The 14,915-nt window shown below is 52.8% G+C and overlaps 1 protein-coding gene across 1 annotated transcript in view; it reads right to left on the bottom strand.

Annotated features, from left to right (window-relative positions):
* The window catches only part of LOC139384794 (rhophilin-2-like), a 71,731-nt gene that overhangs the window by 41,977 nt on the left and 14,839 nt on the right, over nucleotides 1–14,915 (bottom strand). Inside the window, exon 2 of the mRNA XM_071129674.1 lies at nucleotides 10,700–10,815. Coding sequence (XP_070985775.1) covers nucleotides 10,700–10,815 — 116 coding nt within the window. The remainder of the gene's footprint in view (nucleotides 1–10,699; nucleotides 10,816–14,915) is intronic.

Genomic DNA, 14,915 nt, shown 5'->3' with positions numbered 1-14,915 from the left:
GGGGAGGACAGAGAGAGGCCAGGTGAGGGTATAGGGGAGGACAGAGAGAGGCCAGGTGAGGGTTTAGGGGAGGACAGAGTGAGAGGGAGAGGCCAGGTGAGGGAATAGGGGAGGACAGAGAGAGAGGGAGAGGCCAGGTGAGGGAATAGGGGAGGACAGAGAGAGGCCAGGTGATGGAATAGGGGAGGACAGAGAGAGGCCAGGTGAGGGTTTAGGGGAGGACAGAGACAGAGAGAGGCCAGGTGAGGGTATAGGGGAGGACAGAGAGTGAGGGAGAGGCCAGGTAAGGGTATAGGGGAGGACAGAGAGAGAGGGAGAGGCCAGGTGAGGGTATAGGGGAGGACAGAGAGAGAGGGAGAGGCCAGGTAAGGGTATAGGGGAGGACAGAGAGAGAGGGAGAGGCCAGGTAAGGGTATAGGGGAGGACAGAGAGAGAGGGAGAGGCCAGGTGAGGGTATAGGGGAGGACAGAGAGAGAGGGAGAGGCCAGGTGAGGGTTTTGGGGAGGACAGAGGAGTAAATACAGGTCACCTTTGTAGTCCACCTGCCTCTCTCCCCCTGCCACTCCCCAGGAGTCAGGAATGCTGTTTGCATTCCAGCCAGGTAGAAAAGACAGGTGGAACATAATCTCTTCAGACCTGCTTAATGTTTTGAAAGTTCAAAGTCCCCTACAAAAAAAATATAATAGAATCATTTACGCCATTTAGCAGACACTTTTATCCAACGTAAATTACAGTAATGAGTGCATCCATTTTATTACATATGTGTGGTCCCTGGAATCAAACCCACTATCCTGGTATTACAAGCACCATGCTCTACCACCTGATCTCCAGAGGACCACCTAAATCCTTAGGCATACATGTTGGAATAATGCATCTTAACCAGCCAAGAAAACATACAAGTACCTGAAACTTCAATACACAGTCTCTCTGCACCTACTCATTGGTTCTACCTGCTGCAGTGTTGGCAGACGAACACACACACACACCGCTGAGTTAATCTTCTGGTCCCCAAGTCCTTACCCACTGTGGACTGGGCCAAGGAGGGCTAGCAGTTAGCCTGTAAATACTGGGAGGAATGCAGGGTTCTCTGAAGCTGACAGGCTGCTCCAGTACAGCCTCATGTCATCTCAGTACCTGAGATCAGGTCAGGGTTCATCTCAGTACCTTAGATCAGGTCAGGGTTCAGAGAGAGAGAGAGACTGGTCCCCAAGTCCTTACCCACTGTGGACTGGGCCAAGGAGGGCTAGCAGTTAGCCTGTAAATACTGGGAGGAATGCAGGGTTCTCTGAAGCTGACAGGCTGCTCCAGTACAGCCTCATGTCATCTCAGTACCTGAGATCAGGTCAGGGTTCATCTCAGTACCTTAGATCAGGTCAGGGTTCAGAGAGAGAGAGACTGGTCCCCAAGTCCTTACCCACTGTGGACTGGGCCAAGGAGGGCTAGCAGTTAGCCTGTAAATACTGGGAGGAATGCAGGGTTCTCTGAAGCTGACAGGATGCTCCAGTACAGCCTCATGTCATCTCAGTACCTTAGATCAGGTCAGGGTTCATCTCAGTACCTTAGATCAGGTCAGGGTTCATCTCAGTACCCCAGGTCAGATACCTACCACCCCCCCCCCCCCCACCACTAGATACCTACCAATCCCCCCCCCCCCCACCACTAGATACCTACCAATCACCCCCACCACTAGATACCTACCAATCCCCCCCACCACTAGATACCTACCAATCCCCCCACCACTAGATACCTACAAATCCCCCCCACCACTAGATACCTACCAATCCCCCCCACCACTAGATACCTACCAATCCCCCCCACCACTAGATACCTACCAATCCCCCACCACTAGATACCTACCAATCCCCCCCACCACTAGATACCTACCAATCCCCCCCACCACTAGATACCTACCAATCCCCCCGACCACTAGATACCTACCAATCCCCCACCACTAGATACCTACCAATCCCCCCCCACCACTAGATACCTACCAATCCTCTCACCACTAGATACCTACCAATCCCCCACCACCAGATACCTACCAATCCCCCCCACCACTAGATACCTACCAATCCCCCACCACCAGATACCTACCAATCCCCCACCACCACCACTAGATACCTACCAATCCCCCACCACCACCACTAGATACCTACCAATCCCCCACCACCACCACTAGATACCTACCAATCCCCCACCACCACCACTAGATACCTACCAATCCCCCACCACCACCACTAGATACCTACCAATCCCGCCCACCACTAGATACCTACCAATCCCCCCCACCACTAGATACCTACCAATCCCCCACCACCAGATACCTACCAATCCCCCACCACCAGATACCTCCCAATCCCCCACCACCAGATACCTCCCAATCCCCCCCACCACTAGATACCTACCAATCCCCCCCACTACTAGATACCTACCAATCCCCCACCACTAGATACCTACCAATCCCCCACCACTAGATACCTACCAATCCCCCCACCACTAGATACCTACCAATCCCCCCCACTACTAGATACCTACCAATCCCCCCCACCACTAGATACCTACCAATCCTCTCACCACTAGATACCTACCAATCCCCCCCACCACTAGATACCTACCAATCCTCTCACCACCACCACTAGATACCTACCAATCCCCCCCCCACCACCACTAGATACCTACCAATCCCCCCCACCACTAGATACCTACCAATCCCCCCCACCACTAGATACCTACCAATCCCCCCCACCACTAGATACCTACCAATCCCCCCCACCACTAGATACCTACCAATCCCCCCCACCACTAGATACCTACCAATCCCCCCCACCACTAGATACCTACCAATCCCCCCCACCACTAGATAACTACCAATCCCCCCCACCACTAGATAACTACCAATCCCCCCCACCACTAGATAACTACCAATCCCCCCCCACCACTAGATACCTACCAATCCCCCCCACCACTAGATACCTACCAATCCCCCCCACCACTAGATACCTACCAATCCCCCCCACCACTAGATACCTACCAATCCCCCCCACCACTAGATACCTACCAATCCCCCCCACCACTAGATACCTACCAATCCCCCCCCACCACTAGATAACTACCAATCCCCCCCCCACCACTAGATACCTACCAATCCCCCAGCACTAGATACCTACCAATCCCCCCACCACTAGATACCTACCAATCCTCTCACCACTAGATACCTACCAATCCTCTCACCACCACCACTAGATACCTACCAATCCCCCCCACCACTAGATACCTACCAATCCCCCCCACCACTAGATACCTACCAATCTCCCCCCACCACTAGATACCTACCAATCTCCCCCCACCACTAGATACCTACCAATCCCCCCCACCACTAGATACCTACCAATCCCCCCCACCACTAGATACCTACCAATCCCCCCACCAACACCACCACCACTAGATACCTACCAATCCCCCCCACCACTAGATACCTACCAATCCCCCCCACCACTAGATACCTACCAATCCCCCCCACCACTAGAAACCTACCAATCCCCCCCACCACTAGATACCTACCAATCCCCCCCACCACTAGATACCTACCAATCCCCCCCACCACTAGATACCTACCAATCCCCCCCACCACTAGATACCTACCAATCCCCCCACCAACACCACCACCACTAGATACCTACCAATCCCCCCCACCACTAGATACCTACCAATCCCCCACCACTAGATACCTACCAATCCCCCCACCACTAGATACCTACCAATCTCCCCCCACCACTAGATACCTACCAATCCCCCCCACCACTAGATACCTACCAATCCCCCCACCAACACCACCACCACTAGATACCTACCAATCCCCCCCACCACTAGATAGCTACCAATCCCCCCCACCACTAGATAGCTACCAATCCCCCCCACCACTAGATACCTACCAATCCCCCCCACCACTAGATACCTACCAATCCCCCCCACCACTAGATACCTACCAATCCCCCCACCAACACCACCACCACTAGATACCTACCAATCCCCCCCACCACTAGATACCTACCAATCCCCCACCACTAGATACCTACCAATCCCCCCACCACTAGATACCTACCAATCTCCCCCCACCACTAGATACCTACCAATCCCCCCCACCACTAGATACCTACCAATCCCCCCACCAACACCACCACCACTAGATACCTACCAATCCCCCCCACCACTAGATAGCTACCAATCCCCCCACCACTAGATAGCTACCAATCCCCCCCACCACTAGATACCTACCAATCCCCCCCACCACTAGATACCTACCAATCCCCCCCACCACTAGATACCTACCAATCCCCCCCACCACTAGATACCTACCAATCCCCCCCACCACTAGATACCTACCAATCCCCCCACCAACACCACCACCACTAGATACCTACCAATCCCCCCCACCACTAGATAGCTACCAATCCCCCCACCAACACCACCACCACTAGATACCTACCAATCCCCCCCACCACTAGATAGCTACCAATCCCCCCCACCACTAGATAGCTACCAATCCCCCCCACCACTAGATACCTACCAATCCCCCCCACCACTAGATACCTACCAATCCCCCCCACCACTAGATACCTACCAATCCCCCCCACCACTAGATACCTACCAATCCCCCCCACCACTAGATACCTACCAATCCCCCCACCAACACCACCACCACTAGATACCTACCAATCCCCCCCACCACTAGATACCTACCAATCCCCCCCACCACTAGATACCTACCAATCCCCCCCACCACTAGATACCTACCAATCCCCCCACCAACACCACCACCACTAGATACCTACCAATCCCCCCCACCACTAGATACCTACCAATCCCCCACCACTAGATACCTACCAATCCCCCCCCACTACTAGATACCTGCCAATCCCCCCCACCACTAGATACCTGCCAATCCCCCCCACCACTAGATACCTATCAATCCCCCCCCCACTACTAGATACCTAGTCATTCATACTTTCTTTATCCATAATGCTGAATACTCGTTTCCATACATGTGATTCATTTCTATACTAAAACAAAGGACAATAATGCACAATCTCTTAATTTGACCTTCCCCAGTTCCCGCTCTGTTAATGAATCTCAACGTAACCCCGGGGTCAGATCTGCAGGTCTTCAGGCCCACAGGGCTGAACAGACAATTCCTGTGCGTCGAAATCAGTAAGTAGTTTGACCTCTAACCCCCTCCACTAACCCGGGGCAGGGGGTGACACAGACAGAATAGATAGACCTATAGACTGTTCAGCAGACTGTAAGGCTGATCCAAGGTACCTCAGTAAGGACTAGCCTATAGACTGTTCAGCAGACTGTCAGGCTGATCCAAGGTACCTCAGTAAGGACTAGCCTATAATCTAGACTGTTCAGAAGACTGTCAGGCTGATCCAGGTACCTCAGTAAGGACTAGCCTATAGACTGTTCAGCAGACTGTCAGGCTGATCCAAGGTACCTCAGTAAGGACTAGCCTATAGACTGTTCAGAAGACTGTCAGGCTGATCCAGGTACCTCAGTAAGGACTAGCCTATAGACTGTTCAGAAGACTGTCAGGCTGATCCAGGTACCTCAGTAAGGACTAGCCTATAGACTATTCAGAAGACTGTCAGGCTAATCCAGGTACCTCAGTAAGGACTAGCCTATAGTCTAGACTATTCAGAAGACTGTCAGGCTGATCCAAGGTACCTCAGTAAGGACTAGCCTATAGACTGTCAGGCTGATCCAGGTACCTCAGTAAGGACTAGCCTATAGACTGTTCAGCAGACTGTCAGGCTGATCCAGGTACCTCAGTAAGGACTAGCCTATAGACTATTCAGCAGACTGTCAGGCTGATCCAGGTACCTCAGTAAGGACTAGCCTATAGTCTAGACTGTTCAGCAGACTGTCAGGCTGATCCAGGTACCTCAGTAAGGACTAGCCTATAGACTGTTCAGCAGACTGTCAGGCTGATCCAGGTACCTCAGTAAGGACTAGCCTATAGTCTAGACTGTTCAGAAGATTGTCAGGCTGATTCAGGTACCTCAGTAAGGACTAGCCTATAGACTGTTCAGCAGACTGTCAGGCTGATCCAGGTACCTCAGTAAGGACTAGCCTATAGACTGTCAGGCTGATCCAGGTACCTCAGTAAGGACTAGCCTATAGACTGTTCAGCAGACTGTCAGGCTGATCCATATACTGGACAGTGTACTCCATGCACTCCAGAACGTATTTTGAATTAGGTTGAATTTGATATATGGTGCTGTATAAGAGCATTCCTGTGGCCAAGCCTCTCCTAGCCCATACTCCCAACGCTCCATACCCCAGCTGCAGCCATCATGACCTCTACTGGAATCATATTACAGCCTGTTCATATCAGCTCCTCCTAGCTGCCACAGGCCTCAGCCAAACCACAAGGGGAGAGGAGGAGACACAGTGAGGAGGGGAGAGGAGACACAGTGAGAAGAGGAGAGGAGACACAGTGAGGAGGGGAGAGGAGACACAGTGAGGAGGGGAGAGGAGGAGAGGAGGGGAGGAGGAGAGGAGGAGACACTGAGGAGGGGAGAGGAGGAGACACAGTGAGGAGGGGAGAGGAGGAGGCGAGAGGAGGAGACACAGTGAGGAGGGGAGAGGAGGAGGAGAGAGGAGGAGAGGAGGAGACACGGAGAGGAGGAGACACAGTGAGGAGAGGAGGAGACGACACAGTGAGGAAAGGAGGAGACAGTGAGGAGGGGAGAGGAGGAGACACAGTGAGGAGGGGAGAGGAGGAGGAGAGAGGAGGAGAGGAGGAGACACGGAGAGGAGGAGACACAGTGAGGAGAGGAGGAGACGACACAGTGAGGAGAGGAGGAGACGACACAGTGAGGAGGGGAGAGGAGGAGACACAGTGAGGAGGGGAGAGGAGGAGACACAGTGAGGAGGGGAGAGGAGGAGACACAGTGAGGAGGGGAGAGGAGGAGAACACAGTGAGGAGAGGAGGAGACACAGTGAGGAGGGGAGGAGACACAGTGAGGAGAGGACACAGTGAGGAGAGGACACAGTGAGGAGAGGACACAGTGAGGAGAGGACACAGTGAGGAGAGGAGAGTAGGGGGGAGGGAGAGGGAGGGTAACAAAGCTGCTGTTGACGTCAAAGAGATTTGTCACACTGTGGCACGGAGCCTTTGTCCGCCTTGCACCATGGCAACGGACAACACACTAAACAGTAGGCCAGGTCACCGGGGCAACTGATTATCTAGGCATCATTATCTGTGTTTACTAACCTGGACCGTACACACACAGAGAGAGGCATTCTGGGAAAACACAGAATAACAGCCTCACCTCAACACAAATCAAATACATAACTTTATTGGCAACCTTGGAGTTTACAAATCTTATTTCCTGAGGCATACGGACCACTAATGAAGATGACAGGGGGCTCCAGGCCCAGAATCTGAGTCAGACAAGAACCGGAGAAAAAGACCGTCAAGATGGGTCTCTAGGTTTATTAAAACGCCAGTTCACGGTGGGTCCCCAGTTCACAGTGGGTCCCCAGGTTTATTAAACACCAGTTCACAGTGGGTCCCCAGGTTTATTAAACACCAGTTCACAGTGGGTCCCCAGGTTTATTAAACACCAGTTCACAGTGGGTCCCCAGGTTTATTAAACACCAGTTCACAGTGGGTCCCCAGTTCACGGTGGGTCCCCAGTTCACAGTGGGTCCCCAGTTCACAGTGGGTCCCCAGTTCACAGTGGGTCCCCAGTTCACAGTGGGTCCCCAGTTCACAGTGGGTCCCCAGTTCACAGTGGGTCCCCAGTTCACAGTGGGTCCCCAGTTCACAGTGGGTCCCCAGTTCACGGTGGGTCCCCAGTTCACGGTGGGTCCCCAGTTCACGGTGGGTCCCCAGTTCACGGTGGGTCCCCAGTTCACGGTGGGTCCCCAGTTCACGGTGGGTCCCCAGTTCACGGTGGGTCCCCAGTTCACGGTGGGTCCCCAGTTCACGGTGGGTCCCCAGTTCACGGTGGGTCCCCAGTTCACGGTGGGTCCCCAGTTCACGGTGGGTCTCCAGTTCACGGTGGGTCTCCAGTTCACGGTGGGTCTCCAGTTCACGGTGGGTCTCCAGTTCACGGTGGGTCCCCAGTTCACGGTGGGTCCCCAGTTCACGGTGGGTCCCCAGTTCACAGTGGGTCCCCAGTTCACGGTGGGTCGCCAGTTCACAGTGGGTCCCCAGGTTTATAAAATGCCAGTTCACGGTGGGTCCCCAGTTCACAGTGGGTCCCCAGTTCACAGTGGGTCCCCAGTTCACGGTGGGTCCCCAGTTCACGGTGGGTCCCCAGTTAACGGTGGGTCCCCAGGTTTATAAAACGCCAGTTCACGGTGGGTCCCCAGGTTTATAAAAGGCCAGTTCACGGTGGGTCCCCAGTTCACAGTGGGTCGCCAGTTCACGGTGGGTCGCCAGTTCACGGTGGGTCGCCAGTTCACGGTGGGTCCCCAGTTCACGGTGGGTCCCCAGTTCACGGTGGGTCCCCAGTTCACGGTGGGTCCCCAGTTCACGGTGGGTCCCCAGTTCACGGTGGGTCCCCAGTTCACGGTGGGTCCCCAGTTCACGGTGGGTCGCCAGTTCACGGTGGGTCGCCAGTTCACGGAGGGTCGCCAGTTCACGGAGGGTCGCCAGTTCACGGTGGGTCGCCAGTTCACAGTGGGTCCCCAGTTCATGGTGGGTCATTCAAGTCTACATCCCACAGGGCTTTGGTCTAAAGTAGTGCACTATATAGGGAATAGGGTGCCATAGGGCTCTAGGCTAAAGTAGTGCACTATATAAGGAATAGGGTGCCATAGGGCTCTGGTCTAAAGTAGTGCACTATATAGGGAATAGGGTGCCATTTGAGATGAATCCCAGGAGTCAGACGACAACAGGCAGTGTAACGTTAGCTAGCTAGCTAAACATGTGGCTATGGGCTGGCACTGGTAGTTTGGGATTATGGAGAGTGAATTAAATAGTTTCTTCCTCATCTTGCTAGACAGTTATCTAGCTGTGGCCATCTTGCTAGGTAGTTATCTAGCTGTGGCCATCATGCTAGGTAGTTATCTAGCTGTGGCCATCATGCTAGGTAGTTATCTAGCTGTGGCCATCATGCTAGGTAGTTATCTAGCTGTAGCCATCTTGCTAGGTACTGATCTAGCTGTAGCCATCTTGCTAGGTAGTTATCTAGCTGTGGCCATCTTGCTAGGTACTGATCTAGCTGTGGCCATCTTGCTAGGTAGTCATCTAGCTGTGGCCATCTTGCTAGGTAGTCATCTAGCTGTGGCCATCTTGCTAGGTAGTTATCTAGCTGTGGCCATCTTGCTAGGTAGTTATCTAGCTGTGGCCATCTTGCTAGGTAGTCATCTGGCTGTGGCCATCTTGCTAGTATCAACAAGGTCTTTCTACTAAATAACAACATTAGCATAGCTAGCTAGATAACATTGGAATCTAGACCATAAACTAAGCTAATAACACGGACATGCGTTGCCAAACAACACTACTGCCACCTTCAGGTTTGGAGTATTTTAACAAGGCTGAGTGACTGACGACGTCAAGGTCCTTGCTGTGTGAACACAAAAGAGATTTCTCTGGAGTTTTTCCCAAGCCACCGTGCTTCTACACCTGCATTGCTTGCTGTTTGGGGTTTTAGGCTGGGTTTCTGTACAGCACTTTGAGATATCAGCTGATGTACGAAGGGCTTTATAAAAATACATGTGACTGACTGGCTGACTGGCTGGCTGGCTGGCTGGCTGGCTGGCTGACTGACTGGCTGACTGACTGGCTGACTGACTGACTGGCTGACTGACTGGCTGACTGACTGACGACTCTCTGTTCGGAGGTGTTAAGTAATGTCGGCTAGAAAACATTCCTCCCGGGTGTCTCTGAGCTACGAGGAATGTTTGGTCTTTCAGTCGGTGTTTGATCTCAAGGAGCTTCCAACAGTTGAGACTGTGGTGACAGAGGGCTGACAGAGGGGTGACAGAGGGGTGACAGAGGGGTGACAGAGGGGTGACAGAGGGGTGACAGAGGGGTGACAGAGGGGTGACAGACAGAGAGGACTGAAGCCCTTCGACAACAACAACGTGTCCCTATCCTCTACATATTCAGGCCCTGGTGAACGGACTAAGGTTACTACTGTAATAACTTGATTAGTTGTTCACAACATCCGGAGACGTCTGCATGGATGGGTTGGAGGCTGGGACACTGACTTACCATACAGGGATCATCTCTAATGGAGGCTGGGACACTGACTTACCATACAGGGCCTGCAGTCTGTATCTTCCTGTTAGTGTACATGTGAGTGGCTGTATGTGTGTGTGTGTGTGTGTGTGACTGTATGTGTGTGTGCGTGTGTGACTGTATATATGTGTGTGTGTGCGTGTGTGACTGTATATATGTGTGACTGTATGTGTGTGTGTGTGTGACTGTATATATGTGTGACTGTATGTGTGTGTGTGTGTGACTGTATATATGTGTGTGTGTGTGTGTGTGTGTGTGTGTGTGTGTGTGTGCGTGTGTGACTGTATGTGTGTGTGTGACTGTATGTGTGCGTGTGTGACTGTATATATGTGTGTATGTGTGTGTGTGTGACTGTATATATGTGTGTGTGTGTGTGACTGTATGTGTGTGTGTGTGTGTGTGTGTGTGTGACTGTATGTGTGTGTGTGTGTGTGTACGTACCTTAGTAAGTTCTCTGCCCCAGCTCTCATCCTCATCTGTCTGATGATCTGTTGGTTGAGACTGGCTCTCTCATTCTGCAGCTTGGAGCGGCCCGTCAGGGCTAGTGGGTTACATCCCTACAGAAAAGACAGGAGAACAGAGGACATTAGTATCTGAGGACCCTTCTGTCAGGGCTAGTAGGTTACATCCCTACAGAAAAGACAGGAGAACAGAGGACATTAGTATCTGAAGACCCTTCTGTCAGGGCTAGTGGGTTACATCCCTACAGAACAGAGGACCCTTCTGTCAGGGCTAGTGGGTTACATCCCTACAGAACAGAGAGGAGAACAGAGGACAATAGTATCTGAGGACCCTTCTGTCAGGGCTAGTGGGTTACATCCCTACAGAACAGAGGACCCTTCTGTCAGGGCTAGTGGGTTACATCCCTACAGAACAGACAGGAGAACAGAGGACCCTTCTGTCAGGGCTAGTGGGTTACATCCCTACAGAACAGAGGACCCTTCTGTCAGGGCTAGTGGGTTACATCCCTACAGAACAGAGGACCCTTCTGTCAGGGCTAGTGGGTTTCATCCCTACAGAACAGAGAGGAGAACAGAGGACATTAGTATCTGAGGACCCTTCTGTTAGGGCTTAGTGGGTTACATTCCTACAGAACAGAGGACCCTTCTGTCAGGGCTAGTGGGTTACATCCCTACAGAACAGACAGGAGAACAGAGGACATTAGTATCTGAGGACCCTTCTGTCAGGGCTAGTGGGTTAAATCCCTACAGAACAGACAGGAGAACAGAGGACATTAGTATCTGAGGACCCTTCTGTCAGGGCTTAGTGGGTTACATTCCTACAGAACAGACAGGAGAACAGAGGACATTAGTATCTGAGGACCCTTCTGTCAGGGCTAGTGGGTTAAATCCCTACAGAACAGACAGGAGAACAGAGGACATTAGTATCTGAGGACCCTTCTGTCAGGGCTAGTGGGTTACATCCCTACAGAACAGACAGGATAACAGACTGTTAGCATCTGTACTCAGAGACTGGACTGGTGTCAGGAGGCTGGGTTAGTCAGGGTGAGAGACCTTGTTGACTGTACTGTTCATGGGATGCGATACAAAACCCTAGAAACGACCTGTGTGGAGTGGGCTGTGCGATACAAAACCCTAGAAACGACCTGTGTGGAGTGGGCTGTGTGGTACAAAACCCTAGAGACGACCTGTGTGGAGTGGGCTGTGTGGTACAAAACCCTAGAAACGACCTGTGTGGAGTGGGCTGTGTGGTACAAAACCCTAGAGACGACCTGTGTGGAGTGGGCTGTGTGGTACAAAACCCTAGAGACGACCTGTGTGGAGTGGGCTGTGTGGTACAAAACCCTAGAAACGACCTGTGGGCTGTGTGGTACAAAACCCTAGAAACGACCTGTGGGCTGTGTGGTACAAAACCCTAGAAACGACCTGTGTTGAGTGGGCTGTGCGATACAAAACTCTAGAAACGACCTGTGGGCTGTGCGATACAAAACCCTAGAAACGACCTGTGGGCTGTGTGGTACAAAACCCTAGAAACGACCTGTGGGCTGTGTGGTACAAAACCCTAGAAACGACCTGTGGGCTGTGTGGTACAAAACCCTAGAAACGACCTGTGGGCTGTGTGGTACAAAACCCTAGAAACGACCTGTGGGCTGTGCTGGACAGATGACCAGGTCAAGCTTACTTCCACAGTGTTGGATGTCTTGGTGATAAACCCAGAAGCTCACAACAAGCTGTAGTTAAGGACAAGGCAGACAGTCCCATGTGCTTCTGCCCCCTCTGTACTGAAACCCAATGGACTTCAGAACTCACTGCCTGTTCTTCTGGTGTCCTAGCAACAGGCTGCCAGACCTACCTACCTGTTCTTCTGGTGGCCTAGCAACAGGCTGCCAGACCTAACTACCTGTTCTTCTGGTATCATAGCAACAGGCTGCCAGATCTAACTACCTGTTCTTCTGGTATCATAGCAACAGGCTGCCAGACCTAACTACCTGGTCTTCTGGTATCATAGCAACAGGCTGCCAGACCTAACTACCTGGTCTTCTGGTATCCTAGCAACAGGCTGCCAGTCCTAACTACCTGTTCTCCTGATGTCAGAGCAACAGGCTGCCAGACCTAACTATGTCAACACACACAGATGGACAACGACACAGTAACATTCATATGTATGAGTCAGAGGTCAATTGAACAGCAGTCAGTCTCCTAGGTTACAGAGTAATGTTCCTGTGTTCCTAGCCAATAGTAGAGCTAACAGGTTGACAGAGGTGTGTCCTGTACACTGTGTCAGCACAGAAAACAAGACAGAGAGAGAAACTGGTCGGCTTAGCAACACATAGTTGTGCTCCTCAATATGACGACACCTACAGATACATAACCCCAGACTGAAATAGAACACAGAGTTACATAACCTCTGCGTACCTAACCCAGCGGGCCTCTGGCGTACCTAGCCCAGCGGGCCTCTGGCGTACCTAACCCAGCGGGCCTCTGGCGTACCTAACCCAGCGGGCCTCTGGCGTACCTAACCCAGCGGGCCTCTGGCGTACCTAACCCAGCGGGCCTCTGGCGTACCTAACCCAGCGGGCCTCTGGCGTACCTAACCCAGCGGGCCTCTGGCGTACCTAACCCAGCGGGCCTCTGGCGTACCTAACCCAGCGGGCCTCTGGCGTACCTAACCCAGCGGGCCTCTGGCGTACCTAACCCAGCGGGCCTCTGGCGTACCTAGCCCAGCGGGCCTCTGGCGTACCTAGCCCAGCGGGCCTCTGGCGTACCTAGCCCAGCGGGCCTCTGGCGTACCTAACCCAGCGGGCCTCTGGCGTACCTAGCCCAGCGGGCCTCTGGCGTACCTAACCCAGCGGGCCTCTGGCGTACCTAACCCAGCGGGCCTCTGGCGTACCTAACCCAGCGGGCCTCTGGCGTACCTAACCCAGCGGGCCTCTGGCGTACCTAACCCAGCGGGCCTCTGGCGTACCTAACCCAGCGGGCCTCTGGCGTACCTAACCCAGCGGGCCTCTGGCGTACCTAACCCAGCGGGCCTCTGGCGTACCTAGCCCAGCGGGCCTCTGGCGTACCTAGCCCAGCGGGCCTCTGGCGTACCTAACCCAGCGGGGCCTCTACGTACCTAACCCAGCGGGCCTCTGGCGTACCTAGCCCAGCGGGCCTCTGCGTACCTAACCCAGCGGGCCTCTACGTACCTAACCCAGCGGGCCTCTGGCGTACCTAACCCAGTGGGCCTCTGGCGTACCTAACCCAGCGGGCCTCTGGCGTACCTAGCCCAGCGGGCCTCTGGCGTACCTAACCCAGCGGGCCTCTACGTACCTAACCCAGCGGGCCTCTGGCGTACCTAACCCAGCGGGCCTCTGGCGTACCTAACCCAGCGGGCCTCTGGCGTACCTAACCCACCCTACAGTATTAAACATGGTGCGATCATAGGACATTTCTATCAATCTTATTTTAGTCGCTGAGATACTTAATGCATCTCTCCTTGTTATTTCCTCACGGTGATCAACAGCCGATTCCTTTCTCTGAACTCAACTGACTGAAGTAGACAACTTACTGTACATCGACCTAACAAGTAAACATCCCCCCCAAAAAATAAAACATGATTTACTTGCAATATTGTTTTGACAAATAAAACATTACTGTAACACGTGGACAACAACCAGAATGACGTCACCTGTCAGGTGTTGCTGTTCCTCAACACAACAATACTGGGTGTTTGTAAATGGCTTCATAGACTGTCATTAATCACCTGATAAAAACTAGAATAAAGACAAGGAGAGATGTGGCTTGGCAAGGTCAGAGAGCAGCTATTGTTGTGAGACAGAGAGACAGAGACACAGAGAGAGACACAGAGAGACACACAAAGAGAGAGAGAGACACACAAAGAGAGAGAGACACAGAGAGAGACACAGAGAGAGACACAAAGAGAGAGAGAGAGACACAGAGAGAGACACAAAGAGAGAGAGAGAGACACAGAGAGAGACACAAAGAGAGAGAGAGAGACACAGAGAGAGACACAGAGAGACACAGAGAGAGAGAGAGACACACAAAGAGAGAGAGAGAGAGACAAAGAGAGAGAGAGAGAGAGAGAGACAAAGAGAGAGAGAGACACACCTGTAAAGGATGTGGCTCTGATCGCTGTATGGAAATAAGACCACTACATCAGAGGGAGGAGACTCCCAGGGCTTGGCCCTATGACA

The sequence above is a fragment of the Oncorhynchus clarkii genome, chromosome 26 (assembly GCF_045791955.1).
Source record: "Oncorhynchus clarkii lewisi isolate Uvic-CL-2024 chromosome 26, UVic_Ocla_1.0, whole genome shotgun sequence".
Lineage (NCBI taxonomy): Eukaryota > Metazoa > Chordata > Actinopteri > Salmoniformes > Salmonidae > Oncorhynchus > Oncorhynchus clarkii.
Note: the sequence above shows the minus strand (reverse complement) of the source record. Positions and strands in the feature narration are given on the sequence as shown.